The sequence below is a fragment of the Phalacrocorax aristotelis genome, chromosome 6, assembly GCF_949628215.1.
Source record: "Phalacrocorax aristotelis chromosome 6, bGulAri2.1, whole genome shotgun sequence".
In the NCBI taxonomy this organism is placed as follows: domain Eukaryota; kingdom Metazoa; phylum Chordata; class Aves; order Suliformes; family Phalacrocoracidae; genus Phalacrocorax; species Phalacrocorax aristotelis.
This window is the reverse complement of record NC_134281.1, coordinates 34,735,470-34,749,808: the sequence shown is the minus strand read 5'-3', so window position 1 is coordinate 34,749,808 and position 14,339 is coordinate 34,735,470. Positions and strand designations below refer to the sequence as shown.

Sequence of the window (14,339 nt, the reverse complement as noted above, 5' to 3'; positions counted from 1 at the left end):
TCTGGGAGCTAATTCATCCCGGTTATAGAAGTATGTATGTGCAATATACTTATTCTTCTCTGAGAGAACATCTGGTTAGTAAGGCAAGGAATTTAAGTTTGGAGCCTAGCCATTTTAATACCTGTAGAAACAGTAATCTCATGTGCTGCAGCTATGTGTCACACACTGCAGTGATCTTGTCTGCACTAAAACTAAGCCATGAATTTGATGAAAAAGGTGCCCTTAGAAAAGGGGGGAGGAGGGCATTCCTCAGACATTTTCTCCTCCGGCTATATGTAATCCCTTTGATTTCTGCTCCCCTCTCCCTCAGTCTGAGGACTGGCTGCAACTTTGTACTTAGGTTGGTAATATCACTATTTCTAGTTGAGTCATGCTTGTATCTTTATGTAGATCAGCTCTCTCTACACTGATCCAGGCTGGCTGTCTTCAGCCAGCAGGACTCTTGAGGGAGGAGCAAGATCTTCAGTTCAGCAGTCATATACTCTAAAAAATACTTTGAGAAACAAGATTAGGCAAAGCCAGAAAGACTGGAAAGGATGTATTCTTACAACAGTTGCAGCAGAGCCTAAACTTCCTCAAGCCTTTGCTCTAAATGCATCACAATATAGAGACAATACACTCTCTCTGGGGAAGGCTCTGAGTGAGAAGGGAAAGTATATAGTCTGAAAATCGTTGTCTCCACTTTAATCTCATTGTATTTTAACTGGAATTTTTAGGTGAACCCTTGTTACCACCGAAGACCCAGTTGCTTTACCTACTTGCTGTGGCAGCTTTGATCATCCTCTTAATCCTTCTCTTGGGTGTGATGATGGCAAAGCGTAAGCGCAAACATGGTTCATTGTGGCTCCCAGAAGGCTTTATTCTGCGCAGGGATCCTAGTAATCATAAGCGCAGAGAGCCAGTTGGGGAAGATGCTGTTGGACTCAAGTAAGTTTGCATTTAGGCCACTGATGGTGTGTTTATTAGTGTGTTAGAGGATTTTGAGAACATGGTGTATAAGTCTTTCATTAAAGGTACTTAACTCCATAGAGGAAGTTGCCTTTTAGGCTAAGACTTCTTAGGCTATTTCTCTAAATTTTAATACATTTGTTTTGGATAGAAGAACTTTAATTAACTGTGATCTATAAAATGCCAGTAAGGGATCCAATCTCCTGGTTACATTTGGTTTTCTGACACTCTTTTTACTTCAGTGGTTGGGTACTGTTTGCATGATTTTATCCTGGATTAGGTAGTGATGTTTTTAGGTTGATAGGTAACAATGAACTTCTAACACACGTAGCTCAATGCGTTAAAGACATGACCTGGAAATAATGGAAAGTTTCAAAATAAGAATCCCGTTTATGTGGTTTTGGCTTTCCACTGAATTAACCAAGTTTGCAGTTCTAAATGCATGTAATGCCACTGTTGGCTGGCTGAGATTTCTGATTTCTTGGTCTATCTGTTTGCAAGCTACCACACTTGCAAGCATCCCATCCTTGGTCTCTGCAGGCTAGTATAAGAAGCAGTAGTAGCACCTGGTCAGCCTGGAAAGTGATGTGTTCTCCTTGTTTGTTAGAAATTTGTCCGTCCAAATCCCAGAGGGTAACCTGTCAGACTCTGGACCAACTGAACACTGGGCAGGTGATGGTGGACCTCAGCCAAAGAGAGCAAAGGTAAGAAGCTTCCAGACTTGAGTATCACAAGCTTACCACAGAAACTGCTAGTGAGGAAAAAGCTGCATTAACTTCCAGAGTATGCCCCTTGCTCAAAGCCTCCCTTTGCTTAGGGGTTTGTAATATATAACTAATTATATCTGAGGAGCAAATCCTCAGGTTAACACTGCCACCACAGGCCAGTAGAGAAACCAGGCAGCTTCTCTTCCAATGTCCCCTCCCTACCCAGGCCCTCCTGCATCAAAAGGAAGAGAAAGTTAACAGTAGTATAATGTCTTCCAGTTCAGGCCTGATAGCATATGGTCAGAGTGTGGAAGTTGAGAATGCCAAGCAGAGGTAAATGGAGACCGTCATTAGCATAAAATAAAACAAAACAACAACAACAACAAACACCCCCCCACCCCCACCCCCAAAAAAAAAAAACACCAAACCCAAAACCAATGAAACAAAATAACCCAACAAACCAAAGAAAACTCCCAAGAACTTTCAGTGTCTTTGGCCACTTGATGAGCATTTTGAAGCAACCGCTTATTTTCCAACTGCTCAGGCTGAGGATCAAGCCTTGCTCCCCGAAGGTGATGAGCAGATAGATCAGCGCCAGTGGACACAACAGCACTTGGAGGCAGCAGATGTATGTGGGAGCACATCACTAGCCCTTACACCACCTCAAGCAGATCAAGAAGTGGATGTGCTGGATGTCAATGTCAGAGGGCCAGGTCAGTACTGTGACTGTGCATGTGTTCTGCCAGCCAGCCACCAACCTCCCTTGTCTCCAATGGCTGGGATTGCTAACATTTAAAAATTACATGGAGTATACAGGAACACCAGCAGAAATTTTATGGTACTCAAGGAAAGCTCATGTGCACTCCAGAAAAGAAAGCTAAGAGATTGGGTCATGGTCTGTAGCATATGAAATACCATCTAAACAGGAGAAAAATAGTTCATTTAGCAAGTACCTGTAGGAACTACAGCTATAGGATCTCCCTTATAAGAATGCGTGCCTAAAAGATACTGTCAGAATGCCATTGTGGCAGAAATCTGAAATGCATAGCTGTGCTGGAAATAACCCCCAGCTTCTCCAGCTGGATCACTGCAGAGATCTATGACAGACTTCGCTGAGGACCAACTTAGCAGGATTTACACCTGATGTCTCTGTTATCTGAGGTGGAAGCAAGGACGGCCTTTTCCTGAATAAGATGGCTTCTGGCAGACAGTATACCCCAATTAGCAGTGTGTGAGACACCTGTCTTGGAACATAGTGGCAATGCAGCAAGCTTGCCAGTGATTTTTTATTCATTGATTTATATCCTCAACTTACAAATTCAATGAGTTGATCACTGTAACACAACTGTGAACTTTGAAGGAAACTTCTTTAACACGCACCTGTGCACACAGGCTTGTTCTCTTTCAGACTCAAATGACTAGATGCAGGAAGAATGCGCTACTGCTATTTCTTGGTGTAGCACTAAGGCTGTGTAAGCTGGTAATGGACTGGGTGGGTGATCTGGTAATAACCAATTCCTGTGTTCTGAGAGGAGAGGGTTGACCAAGAAGTTTATCCTGGTCAGGAATGCTGCAAGCGTGGCTCTTGTTCATATGCAGAGAAATGATTCTGATGATATTGCTGCAATTGCTTTTTATTGGATTTTGTGGGAAAATTTCCATGCAATTTAATGATGACTGGACCCATTATTCTCTCAGTTCCCTTCTATTGTCTTTTCTGCTCCTTGACCCATTAGCTATCCTAAATGCAAAGCACAAGGAAGGAGGGATTTCCGTGTAATGAGTGTGAGAACATAAACCATCAGTTTCTGCCAAAATTAAGCTTTTCTTTGTTTTCCCTATTGAAGCTTCTAGTTGTGTGGTGGCCTAAAAGCTTTCCAAGTGCAGGCAATAAAGTTCTTAAGACTTCAGACTGCTTAGTTTCACGTTCACTCAAAGCTTTGTCCAGTAATAGCAATGGAGTAATACTGACCTGTGAGTTGCTTTCCCGCCATTCAGATGCAGCTGTGATGCTTGAAGCAGGCTGCTGTAAGCTATCCCTCTCTGCAGCATCAGAAGCAAGCAGCTGAGTTATTGTCAAGGGAAGAAACAGTTTAAAAAGTCTGAGAAGCATTGGAGTAATGGGTTAGTAAGGAAGGGTAGGATTTCTCAGTTAATGTAGCTGTTTATCTGCCCTGGCCACCTTTCTCTTACTTTGCAGGCAGAGGGAAGAAATAGGCACTTCTGAGAGGTAGTTCACCTCTGTCTCAAGCAGAAGTCTCCTGAAGACTAGGTGGCTCGTACTCCAGACTAGATGCCTCACTGCTCCTAAGTACAAAGGGTGTTGAGGCTGACTGACTTGGGTGCAGGTGTCTGGGCTGGAGCCATCTGAAGCTGGGTCAGTTAGATCCTGGTCACAGGTCCAGGTGGCAGGTAGAACAATGGAGACCTTTTGTAGAGAGAGGAGAGGCAAGTCAAAACGCCTTGGTTTTGACCCAGAGGTTGTTCCCTCTCCTAATCCAGCACCTTCTGCCATCTCTCGAATTCAGAGGGATCCAAGAGGTCCAGTCTCCTACAGAATTAATGCCTAGAGATTTTGCCCGTGGATTCTCTGCTCCCAGCTTTCAGTATATTGTTTCTGTGTAAGAATCCTTCAGTTGTACCTGTCGGTTGAACTTCTGGTTTTACCATCTCACTCTGAGTTTTACATTTACTCAGGAGCTGTGTTCTTGAAAGACAGCAAACAGAAATGTTTTTATAAAATGCTGCTGTCACCTTTGTTTCCCCATGCTGTTCTCTCTCTGAGTCCCCCAGAGTGGTGAGGACATTCTTTTCACTGGAGTTATTGTGAATGTGTAACCAGGGTAATGCAATTATAGGCATAACTGGTAACACCACCTATAATTAAAACTGATTAACTGTCCCTATTATATGCCCCTCTTTTTCTGTTACTAAAACTTTGGTGGTTCGGACTGGAATTTTCCATGCTGTGTGTTTGCTTCCAGCTGGATCCTTTTGGGGTTTTCTCCAGCTATTTCAGAGAACAAGCTTGAAGGAGGAAAAAAAGACATTGTCCCCTCAGCTTTTTTTCTAGTAGTCCATCAAGCACTTAATTGTGACAGTCTAGCTGGACGTGCTTTTTGCTAGCCTCATGAAAATACCCGTGTGTGGCCAACTTACAAAGCTCTGAAAAGAATTGCGTGTACCTGAGCCACTTTTTGGAAGGTGGCAGCTAATTTTTCCAAGGATTTAATGCATACTGAAGCTGTGTCCCTATAGAACAGCTAGGCACGATCCATCCAGGACTACTGCAGTGATTGAGCAAGGAAGACCCTTCCTGTGGGTACTTTTCCCAGGGCTGTGGCTCTGGAGAAAAGGAAAGCTCCTTTCTGTGTTCCGTCTCTCTGCTCTTTGTGTACGGGCAGTACGGAGGAGACCACAGCTTGACTTGAATACTGAGAAGTGTTCATCTGGGTCAAGGAAGCAGAGCCAGCAGTGGGAAGGAGAAGCACAAAAGGAGGTATAGCCTTGGACAACAGGCAAGGGGGTCTACAGACAGAACTGATTCTTGGAACTGAACCCAGGCCCATACGTCAGCACTTCGCTGCCATCCAGCAAATCCTGAGAAAGCAGCTCTGCAAAAGCCCGCGTGTCCTGTGATTGTGAGCCACTAGGAGGAGCATGCATGCTGCTGCTGCCAGCCTGGCTGGGGAGCAGACCTGGAAGCCACAGCCCTCATCTCTGCGGGTGCTCGACACTGTTCCCTGTGGCAGAACAATACATTTCTAGAAAGTTTTGGAACTGCGGTAAAATGAGAGTCAGGAAAGCCTGGTGATCAGAAGGTGGGAAGTGTGTAAGGGCAATAGAATTCTGTATGTTACTTTCAATAGGAGATCATCGCCTTGTTTATTGGCACAGAATCTGAAGTCTGCCTCCACGCCATATGCCATTCTGTAGGGCTGATGCATTTCATTCAGTGCAGATAGCGCGCTGTAGATTGAGAGTTGTGCAGGCAGGGAAGCTGGTATCTTGTAAGGTCCAGGAAGGTCCCCTGCTTGTACATGAAATAAATGAGGCAGTTGCTGAAAGATTGTCTTGAATTTCTGCTAGCAAGCCACACTGGAGAAGCAAAATTCACCTTTGCAGAGCACCAGTGGGGCATTTAGCTCAGTATTTCACTCCTGCTGCCACCTTAGTGCCTCTTACTTTCCAGGTGCCAGTGATGTGTGTGGAGTAAAGCAGTAAAATCAGTAAGCAAGTATTAGCATCTACAGCTTGAGTCTTTGGGTTTAGGTAATGAATATGCTGTAAAGTTCAGAGTGTGCTGAAACTGAAGCACTTGGTGTTTGATAGGTTGCTGAAAATATGGGGAGATGTTTCATTAAAAAGGATGAAAAAGCAGCATGAGCTAGTCTTCCTGGACCACCCTCTCTGATCAGCAGACAGGGAGGGGAGGTTCTTCCAAGGGAGCTAAGTTAAATTAGAGGTTTGGAGGAGCCTTTCGCCTTCCAATGGCAGTGAAAGAGTCCTGGTTGGATGAATGTGAATTTAGCCTTCGTGGATGTCCCATCGGTATGAGCCCATCACTGGAGACTTGTGGAGAGACACAAGTATCTTTCAAAGCACTCAAACTGCGGTGAGACTTCCAGCAATTTGTAGCTGCGGACAGTCCATGCTGCGATGGAGGGATGTGTGGGGAACAAGGCATTGCGTGTGTAGGATGCTACTGGTACGGCAGTGAAAAATACTGGATTAGTTCCCGTTCTGTGGGACCACCAGAACAGGGGTACCTGGTGTACTTCTGTGAAACTACAGTGTGTGCTTGATCAGTCTGTTAAGGGCTCTAGTCATGGAAGTTATTAAAAGCAGAATGAGGTTGGTTCAGGCAGTCATACTGTGATGCTTTTCAGCTCTGAGTGCTTGACTCACAACTTCAGGGTCCTTCTAACGAAGGCATTGGTGTGTAATAGATATAAAGGCTTTTGTCTGCATTTCTCTTCAGGTTACTGTCTGTAAAATGCCATCAAGAATCGGTGGCTCATCATCCAGTGATTTTTTTTTCCTCTGTAAATGTTTTGTGGTTTGGGTTGTGGGCGCCCCCCCCCCCCCCCCCCCCCCCCCCCCGGTATGTGATTAGAACATCCACTTAGCCATCTGAAGTCTTTGATTTTTATAGCCCTTGCTTCTCTTTAGGAACTTTGCTAGCCTTTACATTTTGAGGAAGATTTTCACTCTAGCAGCAAATGTTTTTTGTTTTATAATGATCTTACTTATTTGAGAAGTATCTAAGTTTTGTTGGGGTTGCAGTAAGTATTAAATTCCTGCTTGGGAGGAAAACACCGCACTAACTCTCTTGGGTTTTAAGATAAGAGACAATGTCTGAGTTAAAGTGACTGGAGGGGTTGTCTCTAGCTGTAGGTGTTCAAGGGGAGAGGATTGTGTGAGGGTTTCATTTCCATTGCTGTCATCACCAGGTTACTACAATAACATCTCTTCTGTTGCAGATGGATGTACTCCGCTTATGTTGGCATCTCTGCGTGTGGGAAGCTCTGATATTAGCGAGGATGATGAGGATGCAGAAGATTCCTCAGCAAATATAATAACAGATTTGATCTATCAAGGTGCCAACCTGCAGGCCCAAACAGACCGTACTGGGGAGATGGCGCTGCACTTAGCAGCCCGTTATTCAAGAGCAGATGCTGCGAAACGTTTGCTGGATGCTGGTGCAGATGCTAATGCACGGGACAACATGGGACGGACTCCCCTGCATGCAGCTGTAGCTGCTGACGCCCAGGGTGTCTTCCAGGTACAGCAGTTGAAGAACCCCTTTTAGAGTAGCTGTGCTCTGTAATTATATAAGCCTACCCAAGCTGTGCTCTGTTCACTCACAGCCTTGCTCTCACGCCTTCCACAGTGTGACGGCCAGGTGAAACTGTATTTTACATCCAGTTTCCTCAGGTATTCATAGCTTGAAGAACCCAGCATGCATAAATCATCTGGCATGTATTGATTTGGTCTGTTTGCCTCTGTCACCTGTTACGTGCGTCCTTGCATTGCAGTGCTCAGGGTACTTTTTCATTATGAAGTTTCTCTTGAGTTTCTGCCAGATCTTCAGTTTTGCTCTGTAGTGGTATTGAAAAAAATCCATCTTCCCTGTTATCCAGATCCTGATCCGTAACAGAGTGACGGACTTGGATGCTCGGATGAATGATGGAACAACCCCATTAATTCTGGCTGCACGGCTGGCTGTGGAAGGAATGGTGGCCGAGCTAATTAATTGCCAGGCAGATGTGAACTCCGTAGATGACCATGGTAATGTGAACATGACGTACTGGGCTGGGCAAACATTTGTCATGGTGCAAGTAAGGCGGGGTGGGCTTCTGCACTACCAGAGTGTGGGCTGCTCATAAATTCTGTAGCTAAATCAGACACTAGGCCCTCCTGCAGAAGTCCTCCCAGCAGTAATAACTGCAGGCTGTTGCACAGTGGCTTGGTTAAACAGTCCTGGAAGAGAAGAAAAAGAAATACGGGGTTGGATATGCTGGGATTTTCTGGACTGCAGGCATGACTCTGTGGATAGGTGATTTTAAAAAATGAAAAGAAAAAAATCCCAGATCAAGTGCTGAAAGTCCCATTGCAATTTGGTAGCATAGGGGTATGTCACAGCGTGGTGATTTCCAAAGTGTAAACTTGACTTCAGGGCATGCTGTGAGCTGCACTGCAGTTGCTTTCTTCCCTCAGTGTACTCTGTGTTGGTGCGTTAGGAAACAGCTGCTCGGTTTGTTACTGAAGTTGTTGGCTTTCCCCGCAGGTAAATCTGCTCTTCACTGGGCTGCTGCTGTCAACAATGTAGAAGCGACACTAGTGCTGCTGAAAAATGGAGCCAACAGAGACATGCAGGATAACAAGGTACAGTTTGGGTGTGCTCAGCATGGCTATCCTTCCTAACACAAAGCATCTCATTGCTGTTTGAAGTGAGCTAAATTCAGATTTTCTAAATTGGGTGCTCAGTGCAGGTCTTCCAACCCCGAGGGTGACTGGAACTCTCCCCAAGTGCTGCATGTCCTGTAGGATTTCTGATGTGGGAGAGCAGTTTTTTACCTTGGGCGGCCAAGTCCTGGGCATCAATGCTGTCCTGCAATACGCAGACAGTGGTGTGTGAGAGCACCAGGGTAAAGTGCTGCTGGTGTCAAGCAGCTGGATTCTGGTTAGCAGAGAGCCAGATCTAGCAGCACAGCAGCTGTCATGTTTCCAGGGATCTCAATGCAGGGTGGATATGGGGGAGAAGCCCCTCAGTTTGAGACACAGTTTGCACTGTGCAGACCTCCTGTAGCCTCACTTAGTTTTGCTGTGTCTTAGTCCTTGATTTCTTTCCTCTTCCTAGGGTTTCTTTTTTGGATTATTATGTATTTCTCAGTATATTTTAGAGCTACCAGCAAGCTGCAGTTCTTCACTGGGCTGTTTTAGTCCTTTTTATCTTTCCCTCATAGGGGATAATGGGAGAAAGGCATGAGATGCTTTCACAGTTCCTCCAAGGACCCATGGCAGAATAGTGCACTTCCTGGTGGAGTAGTTTATCCTTTGTGCTCCACCGCCGTGTATGAAATAATTTCCTGTAATCTGCCTTTTTCAGTGAGCACCTCTCAGGGTGGGTTGTTCTTGGAGACAATTAATGCAACAGTGCATTAAATAGTGCTTGCAGGTGTTGCCACGCCATTAAGGGAGTGTTAGCTGTAAGTCTCCCCACAGTGGAGCCACTAAAATACTTATTCTCTGTCTTCTCAGGAAGAGACACCACTCTTCCTTGCCGCTCGGGAAGGCAGTTTCGAAGCAGCAAAAATCTTGCTGGACCATTTTGCCAACCGAGACATCACAGACCACATGGACCGCCTGCCCCGAGATGTGGCGCAGGACCGGATGCACCACGACATAGTGCAGCTTCTCAACGAGTACAATGTGGCGCACAGCCCCGCTGGGCACCCCGGTGCCATGCTGAACTCTGCCCTCTCCCCGGTCATCTGTGGTCCAAATAGATCCTTCCTCAATCTGAAGCATGCTTCGTTAAGCAAGAAGTCACGAAAACCGAATGCAAAAGGCATCATGCCCACAAACCTCACCAAAGATGCAAAGAGGAGAAGGAAGAAGTCCCTCAGTGAGAGCAAAGGGCAGTTTTCTGAGAGCTCAGTGACCCTGTCACCAGTTGATTCCCTAGAATCACCCCATGCTTTTGCATCCGAACCAACATCATCTCCTGTGATGCCGTCACCGGGAGTGTTACACTCGTCACCCAGCTCACTGCTGACTGCTCCATCGGTGCAGCCTGCACACACAATGTCTTTCTCCAGCCTCCATGAGATGCAGCCCTTAGGACGTGGATCCAGCACTGTGCTCCCGTCTGTCAGCCAGCTGCTTTCACAGCACAGAACCACCCCTCCTAACAGTGGGCTCGGCAGGCTCCGGCCAGCCAACGTTTCCACTGAGTGGATGAACCGTATGGAGGTGAATGAGTCCCAGTACAACGAGATGTTTGGCATGGTGCCGCAGGTGATGCATTCACACCCCAGTGTTTCTCAGCAGAGCGGCTTGGTTCAAGCAGATGCAAAGCACATGGGAGTATCCAGGGAGTCTCTGCCCCCTATCATGACTTTCCAGCTGGTTCCCAAGAGTGGCATAAACCAGCAAGCACTGCCACAGCAGGCCCAGTCAAACTGCGCTCAGAACATGGCTGCTCCTCTTAGCTCCATGTACCAGATACCGGATTTAGCTCAGCTGCCCAGCGCCTCATTCTCCGTGGCTGCCATCCCTCAGCAGGATGGGCAGGTGGCTCAGACAGTCCTTCCGGCCTACCACCAGTTCCAGAGCTCGATGGGGAAGTACCCCACGCCTCCGTCACAGCACAGCTGCTACTCCTCGGCCACAGAACGGACTCCTAGCCACAACCGGCACTTACAAGGGGAGCACCCGTACCTGACTCCATCACCTGAATCTCCAGACCAGTGGTCAAGCTCCTCCCCACACTCTGCCTCTGACTGGTCTGATGTGGCAACCAGTCCCAGTAACAACCAGCGTGGGCCAGTGGCCGCTCACATGACAGAGCAGCAGCGGAGCAACATGCAGGTGTATGCCTGAAAGCTGGCCAAGGTGAAGCCCGATTAAAGTGGACTCCAGAACTCATGAAGGTCTTCCAGCATGTAAATGAAGAACCATTTTAGTATCCAAGAGTCTTAATGAGCCCAGGCTGATCTTTCCTTGGGAGGACTTGGTCACTGTAGGCATGTATGCTTTTATGCTAAACAGAGAACTGTAGAAGCTGGTGATGGAGAAGACCAGCTGGGTCACTTCTAACCAACTCCCATGCACCTTGGGTGTGATTGCTGTCTGCGCTGGATTCTCCAGTCTGCTTTTAAATATGTTCCACCTTTTCTCTGGGGAGACAGCTCTACAGCTTAATGCATCTCGTGGTCGTTTCTCCAGAATTTTAGCCAAAACCAGCTTTGTATCCTTATTTTGTTACTCCTTTTTGTTACCTACATAACCTTTCTCTGAAGCACCTTCTATTAGTTCTCCTCGAGTTCAAGGTGCCTTGTCTTGACACAGCTCAGAGCTGCATCCACATTCCTAGACCCCTCCTTCCTGCGGCCACTCTTGCCCAGCAAGCGAGCCGGACTTCCCAAAACACCTGCAGGTCAAGTGACACCTCTGTCACAGCTTCACCCTTTCCTCTTCAAGGGTCTTTGTCTTCTACAAACCCACTAACTCCCCTTAGCATTCTCACTGCCTGCCCCCCAGGTATTATGAGATTTTTTATACATATAGTCTTCTCTTAGGTCTTTCCCCCCTACACACCAAAAACGCTGGTCTGACCTGGTCTTCCCCCCGCAGCGGCCTTTAGGCACTTCTCTCCCACGTTGTATGTCTTCCCTGAGACACGCCTGACCATTTTGACACACTACCCTCCCTGTGCCCCCGTCCTGCCAGGTGTGTCCGTGACTGCCTTCACGGGCTTCCGTGCCGGAAGAGATGCCCTGCAACTAATATAGGCCTTTTGGGAAACTCTTGGGATGAGCATGAGTGTTTCAAAACCTGATAACACAAGCTCCCAGCGTTCTTGCACAGTATTCCCCTCCCCTCCATCCAAGGGTGGCTGTGTGTCCTGTCCTCCACATACCATATGCTGCCTCTTTGTCATATTATCAAGAAGAGTTGATGATGTCATTACATGTTTGCTTTGTGTGTCCTTCTGCATCAGGAACGGCATCCAGCCCTTTGAATGTGCCCCTTTCACTCCAGCCCTGGGGCGGAGCTGCCTCGCCTTGGCACGGTGCCACAGCCAAGGAGGCTGCAGGATTGACTCCCAAGTAGGCTTCCAGCAGCAGCAGCAGCAGCATGCCTGAAGCCAGGAGCTGGGCTTAAGCAGCAGACCAAATAGCTCAGAAACCACTGCCTCATGCAGTTTGGTTAACAGGTTTTGGGCTGTCCTCTGCTCTCAGCTTCAGCCTGTATTGAGATTTCCCAACTGAGGTGCCCCACATGCTCTGTGGGACAGTAGTGCCATTTGTACTGCAGCTCCCCCGATTTTCTGGAGTTACGGAAGCCAGCTGTCGCTGACCTTAGACAAACAGCCGCTCTTCCTGCTTTGTCCGCAAGAGTAAAACTTCCCGGAAGGGCTGTGAACTGGTCAGCAGCCAAAGTGAACATTTTTAGGGATGGTTTGCTCCTACCTCTTCGGGGGAACCCTGCAGACACGCGTTCCAAAGAGGTCGGGGCTGTTGGCTGCCACCAAAGGACAGAGAAGGCCGCTCCCCTCCGAGCAGTGGAGGGATTCAGCATCCTACCATGTACAGTATTTTCTCTGATGTTTCTTTCCATTCTAATCAAGAGTAAAAGCTTTCTCTTTCGATTTGACTCAAGGGTACATGAAGGCAGGGCCTCAGGAGGAGCTGGTTCCCGGGGCCATCAATTTGGGCTGAAGTTTTTAATTTTGAAGTTATTGCTTTTTACGATGCACACAGCGTTCCCTGGCACGCTCACCACAGTGTGTCCTGTGAAGTTTAGCTGCAACCGACTCAGATCTCCGGGCAGGAGCCCGCAAGCTCCTGGAGGTCTGTTCAGGTACATGTTTCACTGCAAATAATGAAGTGTTGCTACATCAATGCTAAAGAAACAAAGGGCTTTTCCTCATTAGCCCCAAATAACCAAGTGCCTTTTTATATATGTGGCTACCTTTTACAAGATGAGTGCTTTCTGTGGAACGAAGCCAGTTTCGTGCCTGGCGTGTTAATATGATGGCCCTCTGCCTGCCTTTTTTTTTTTTTTAACTACTTGTAAAGATATCTCCTTAAGGTGGTATTTTATCTCATAAGTTGTAGAGTAACCATTCACACAGCAGCATTTTCCTATATTAATAATGGAAAATATTTGCTTATTTTTACATTTTTTATAAAAGTCTTTTATGAAAATAGTTGCTGCAAAATGTATAAGCAATTTTTATCCCCAGAATAAAGAGTATGTGTCCGGCATTTGTATGCTGCTGTTTTTTGTCTTCCTGGCTGTCACAGCACAGCCACTGGATTGTAAAGACAGAATTATAAATGAATTATCGGTGTTCGATAGCTGTTCAGACCCCTGGCAAGGGAAGGCTCATTAGGACCTCCACGGTCCACATCAGGAGAGAGCATTTGAGGATCAAGGGTCCTCTGTGCTGTGGCTCAGCAGTGCACGAACCCCACTGCTTGGCTCCATCCAATGGAGTTGTTCCTGGGGGCTGAAAGCAGCCTAGCTCGGGTGTGTAGCAGGACAATTCTGGGTCTCTTGGTTGGCTGAGAAGGGGTCAGTAACCCACAGCCAAGCAGCTGGGCACGCTGGGAAGGACAGGGAGGGACTGGGATGGGGCCTTTTTGAGATGCTTTGAATAAGAGCTCTCACTTGCCTGGGAGCTGGAGAAGGGCTGGAGCTTTTGTGTGGCTTTTAGAAAGGTTGTGGGCAAGCATGGGTCAGGCGGTGGTTCGTGGAGCTGTGTATTCACTCGCCCTTTCAGGTCCTGCTTGCTGCCCTGGGCTGTTTCTGTTCCTGCAGCCAGGAGCAGGCCCTCATCCCCGGGGCTGAAGCTGCCTCCCTGGCTTTGGCTTGGCAGCTGATGCAGGAAGATGTGTGATTCTCCATCCTCTGAAACAGGGAATCACAGCTCCTCTGCGTTGTTTCCAGACTTGAAAAGTTTTACTTGAAAAATTAAAGAACAAATTGACAATGGCTGTGTTCCTATATTTTGAGCAGGGAGGTGCCTTGGGCTCAGCCAACTCTCACCTGGCCCATTTCCAGCTCTTGCTGTGGACTCAGATGGAGCCGGTAGCTGAATTACAGCATCTTGCAGGGATAAAGCTGCTGGGAGCATTTTAAGAGTTTAATATTCAAACAGCACGGCTCCCTTATCTTCCCGTAGAGCCAGCGTGGCAAGTACGAACATCCGGGAGGCTTTCATCCATCTTCTCCCACAGGTTGCACATCTATGCCAAAGTTTAGCGAGCTCTGCTGTGTCTTTGGCACAGCTGCATGGAGTTTGCTGGTGCTCAGGCTGAGACTTGAAACTGCATCTCCTAGGGAACGACGATGCATGCCTCTTCCCCTGCCTGGGATGACACGGGGCTTGTGAAAACTTGTTGTGTTGCATCCAAATAAGCCTAATTGAACCAGCCAGGCAGGGAGCTG

At 47.2% G+C, this 14,339-nt stretch overlaps 1 protein-coding gene across 2 annotated transcripts in view; it reads left to right on the top strand.

Annotated features, from left to right (window-relative positions):
• The window catches only part of NOTCH2 (notch receptor 2), an 87,357-nt gene extending 74,204 nt beyond the window's left edge, over positions 1-13,153 (top strand). For both annotated transcript variants that reach the window (XM_075097133.1, XM_075097131.1), the window contains exons 27-33: positions 717-927; positions 1,556-1,652; positions 2,200-2,368; positions 7,139-7,440; positions 7,799-7,946; positions 8,446-8,543; positions 9,420-13,153. In XM_075097133.1, the coding sequence (XP_074953234.1) occupies positions 717-927; positions 1,556-1,652; positions 2,200-2,368; positions 7,139-7,440; positions 7,799-7,946; positions 8,446-8,543; positions 9,420-10,763 (2,369 nt within the window). In that variant the 3' untranslated portion in view covers positions 10,764-13,153. The remainder of the gene's footprint in view (positions 1-716; positions 928-1,555; positions 1,653-2,199; positions 2,369-7,138; positions 7,441-7,798; positions 7,947-8,445; positions 8,544-9,419) is intronic.
• Positions 13,154-14,339: the final 1,186 nt, after the last annotated feature.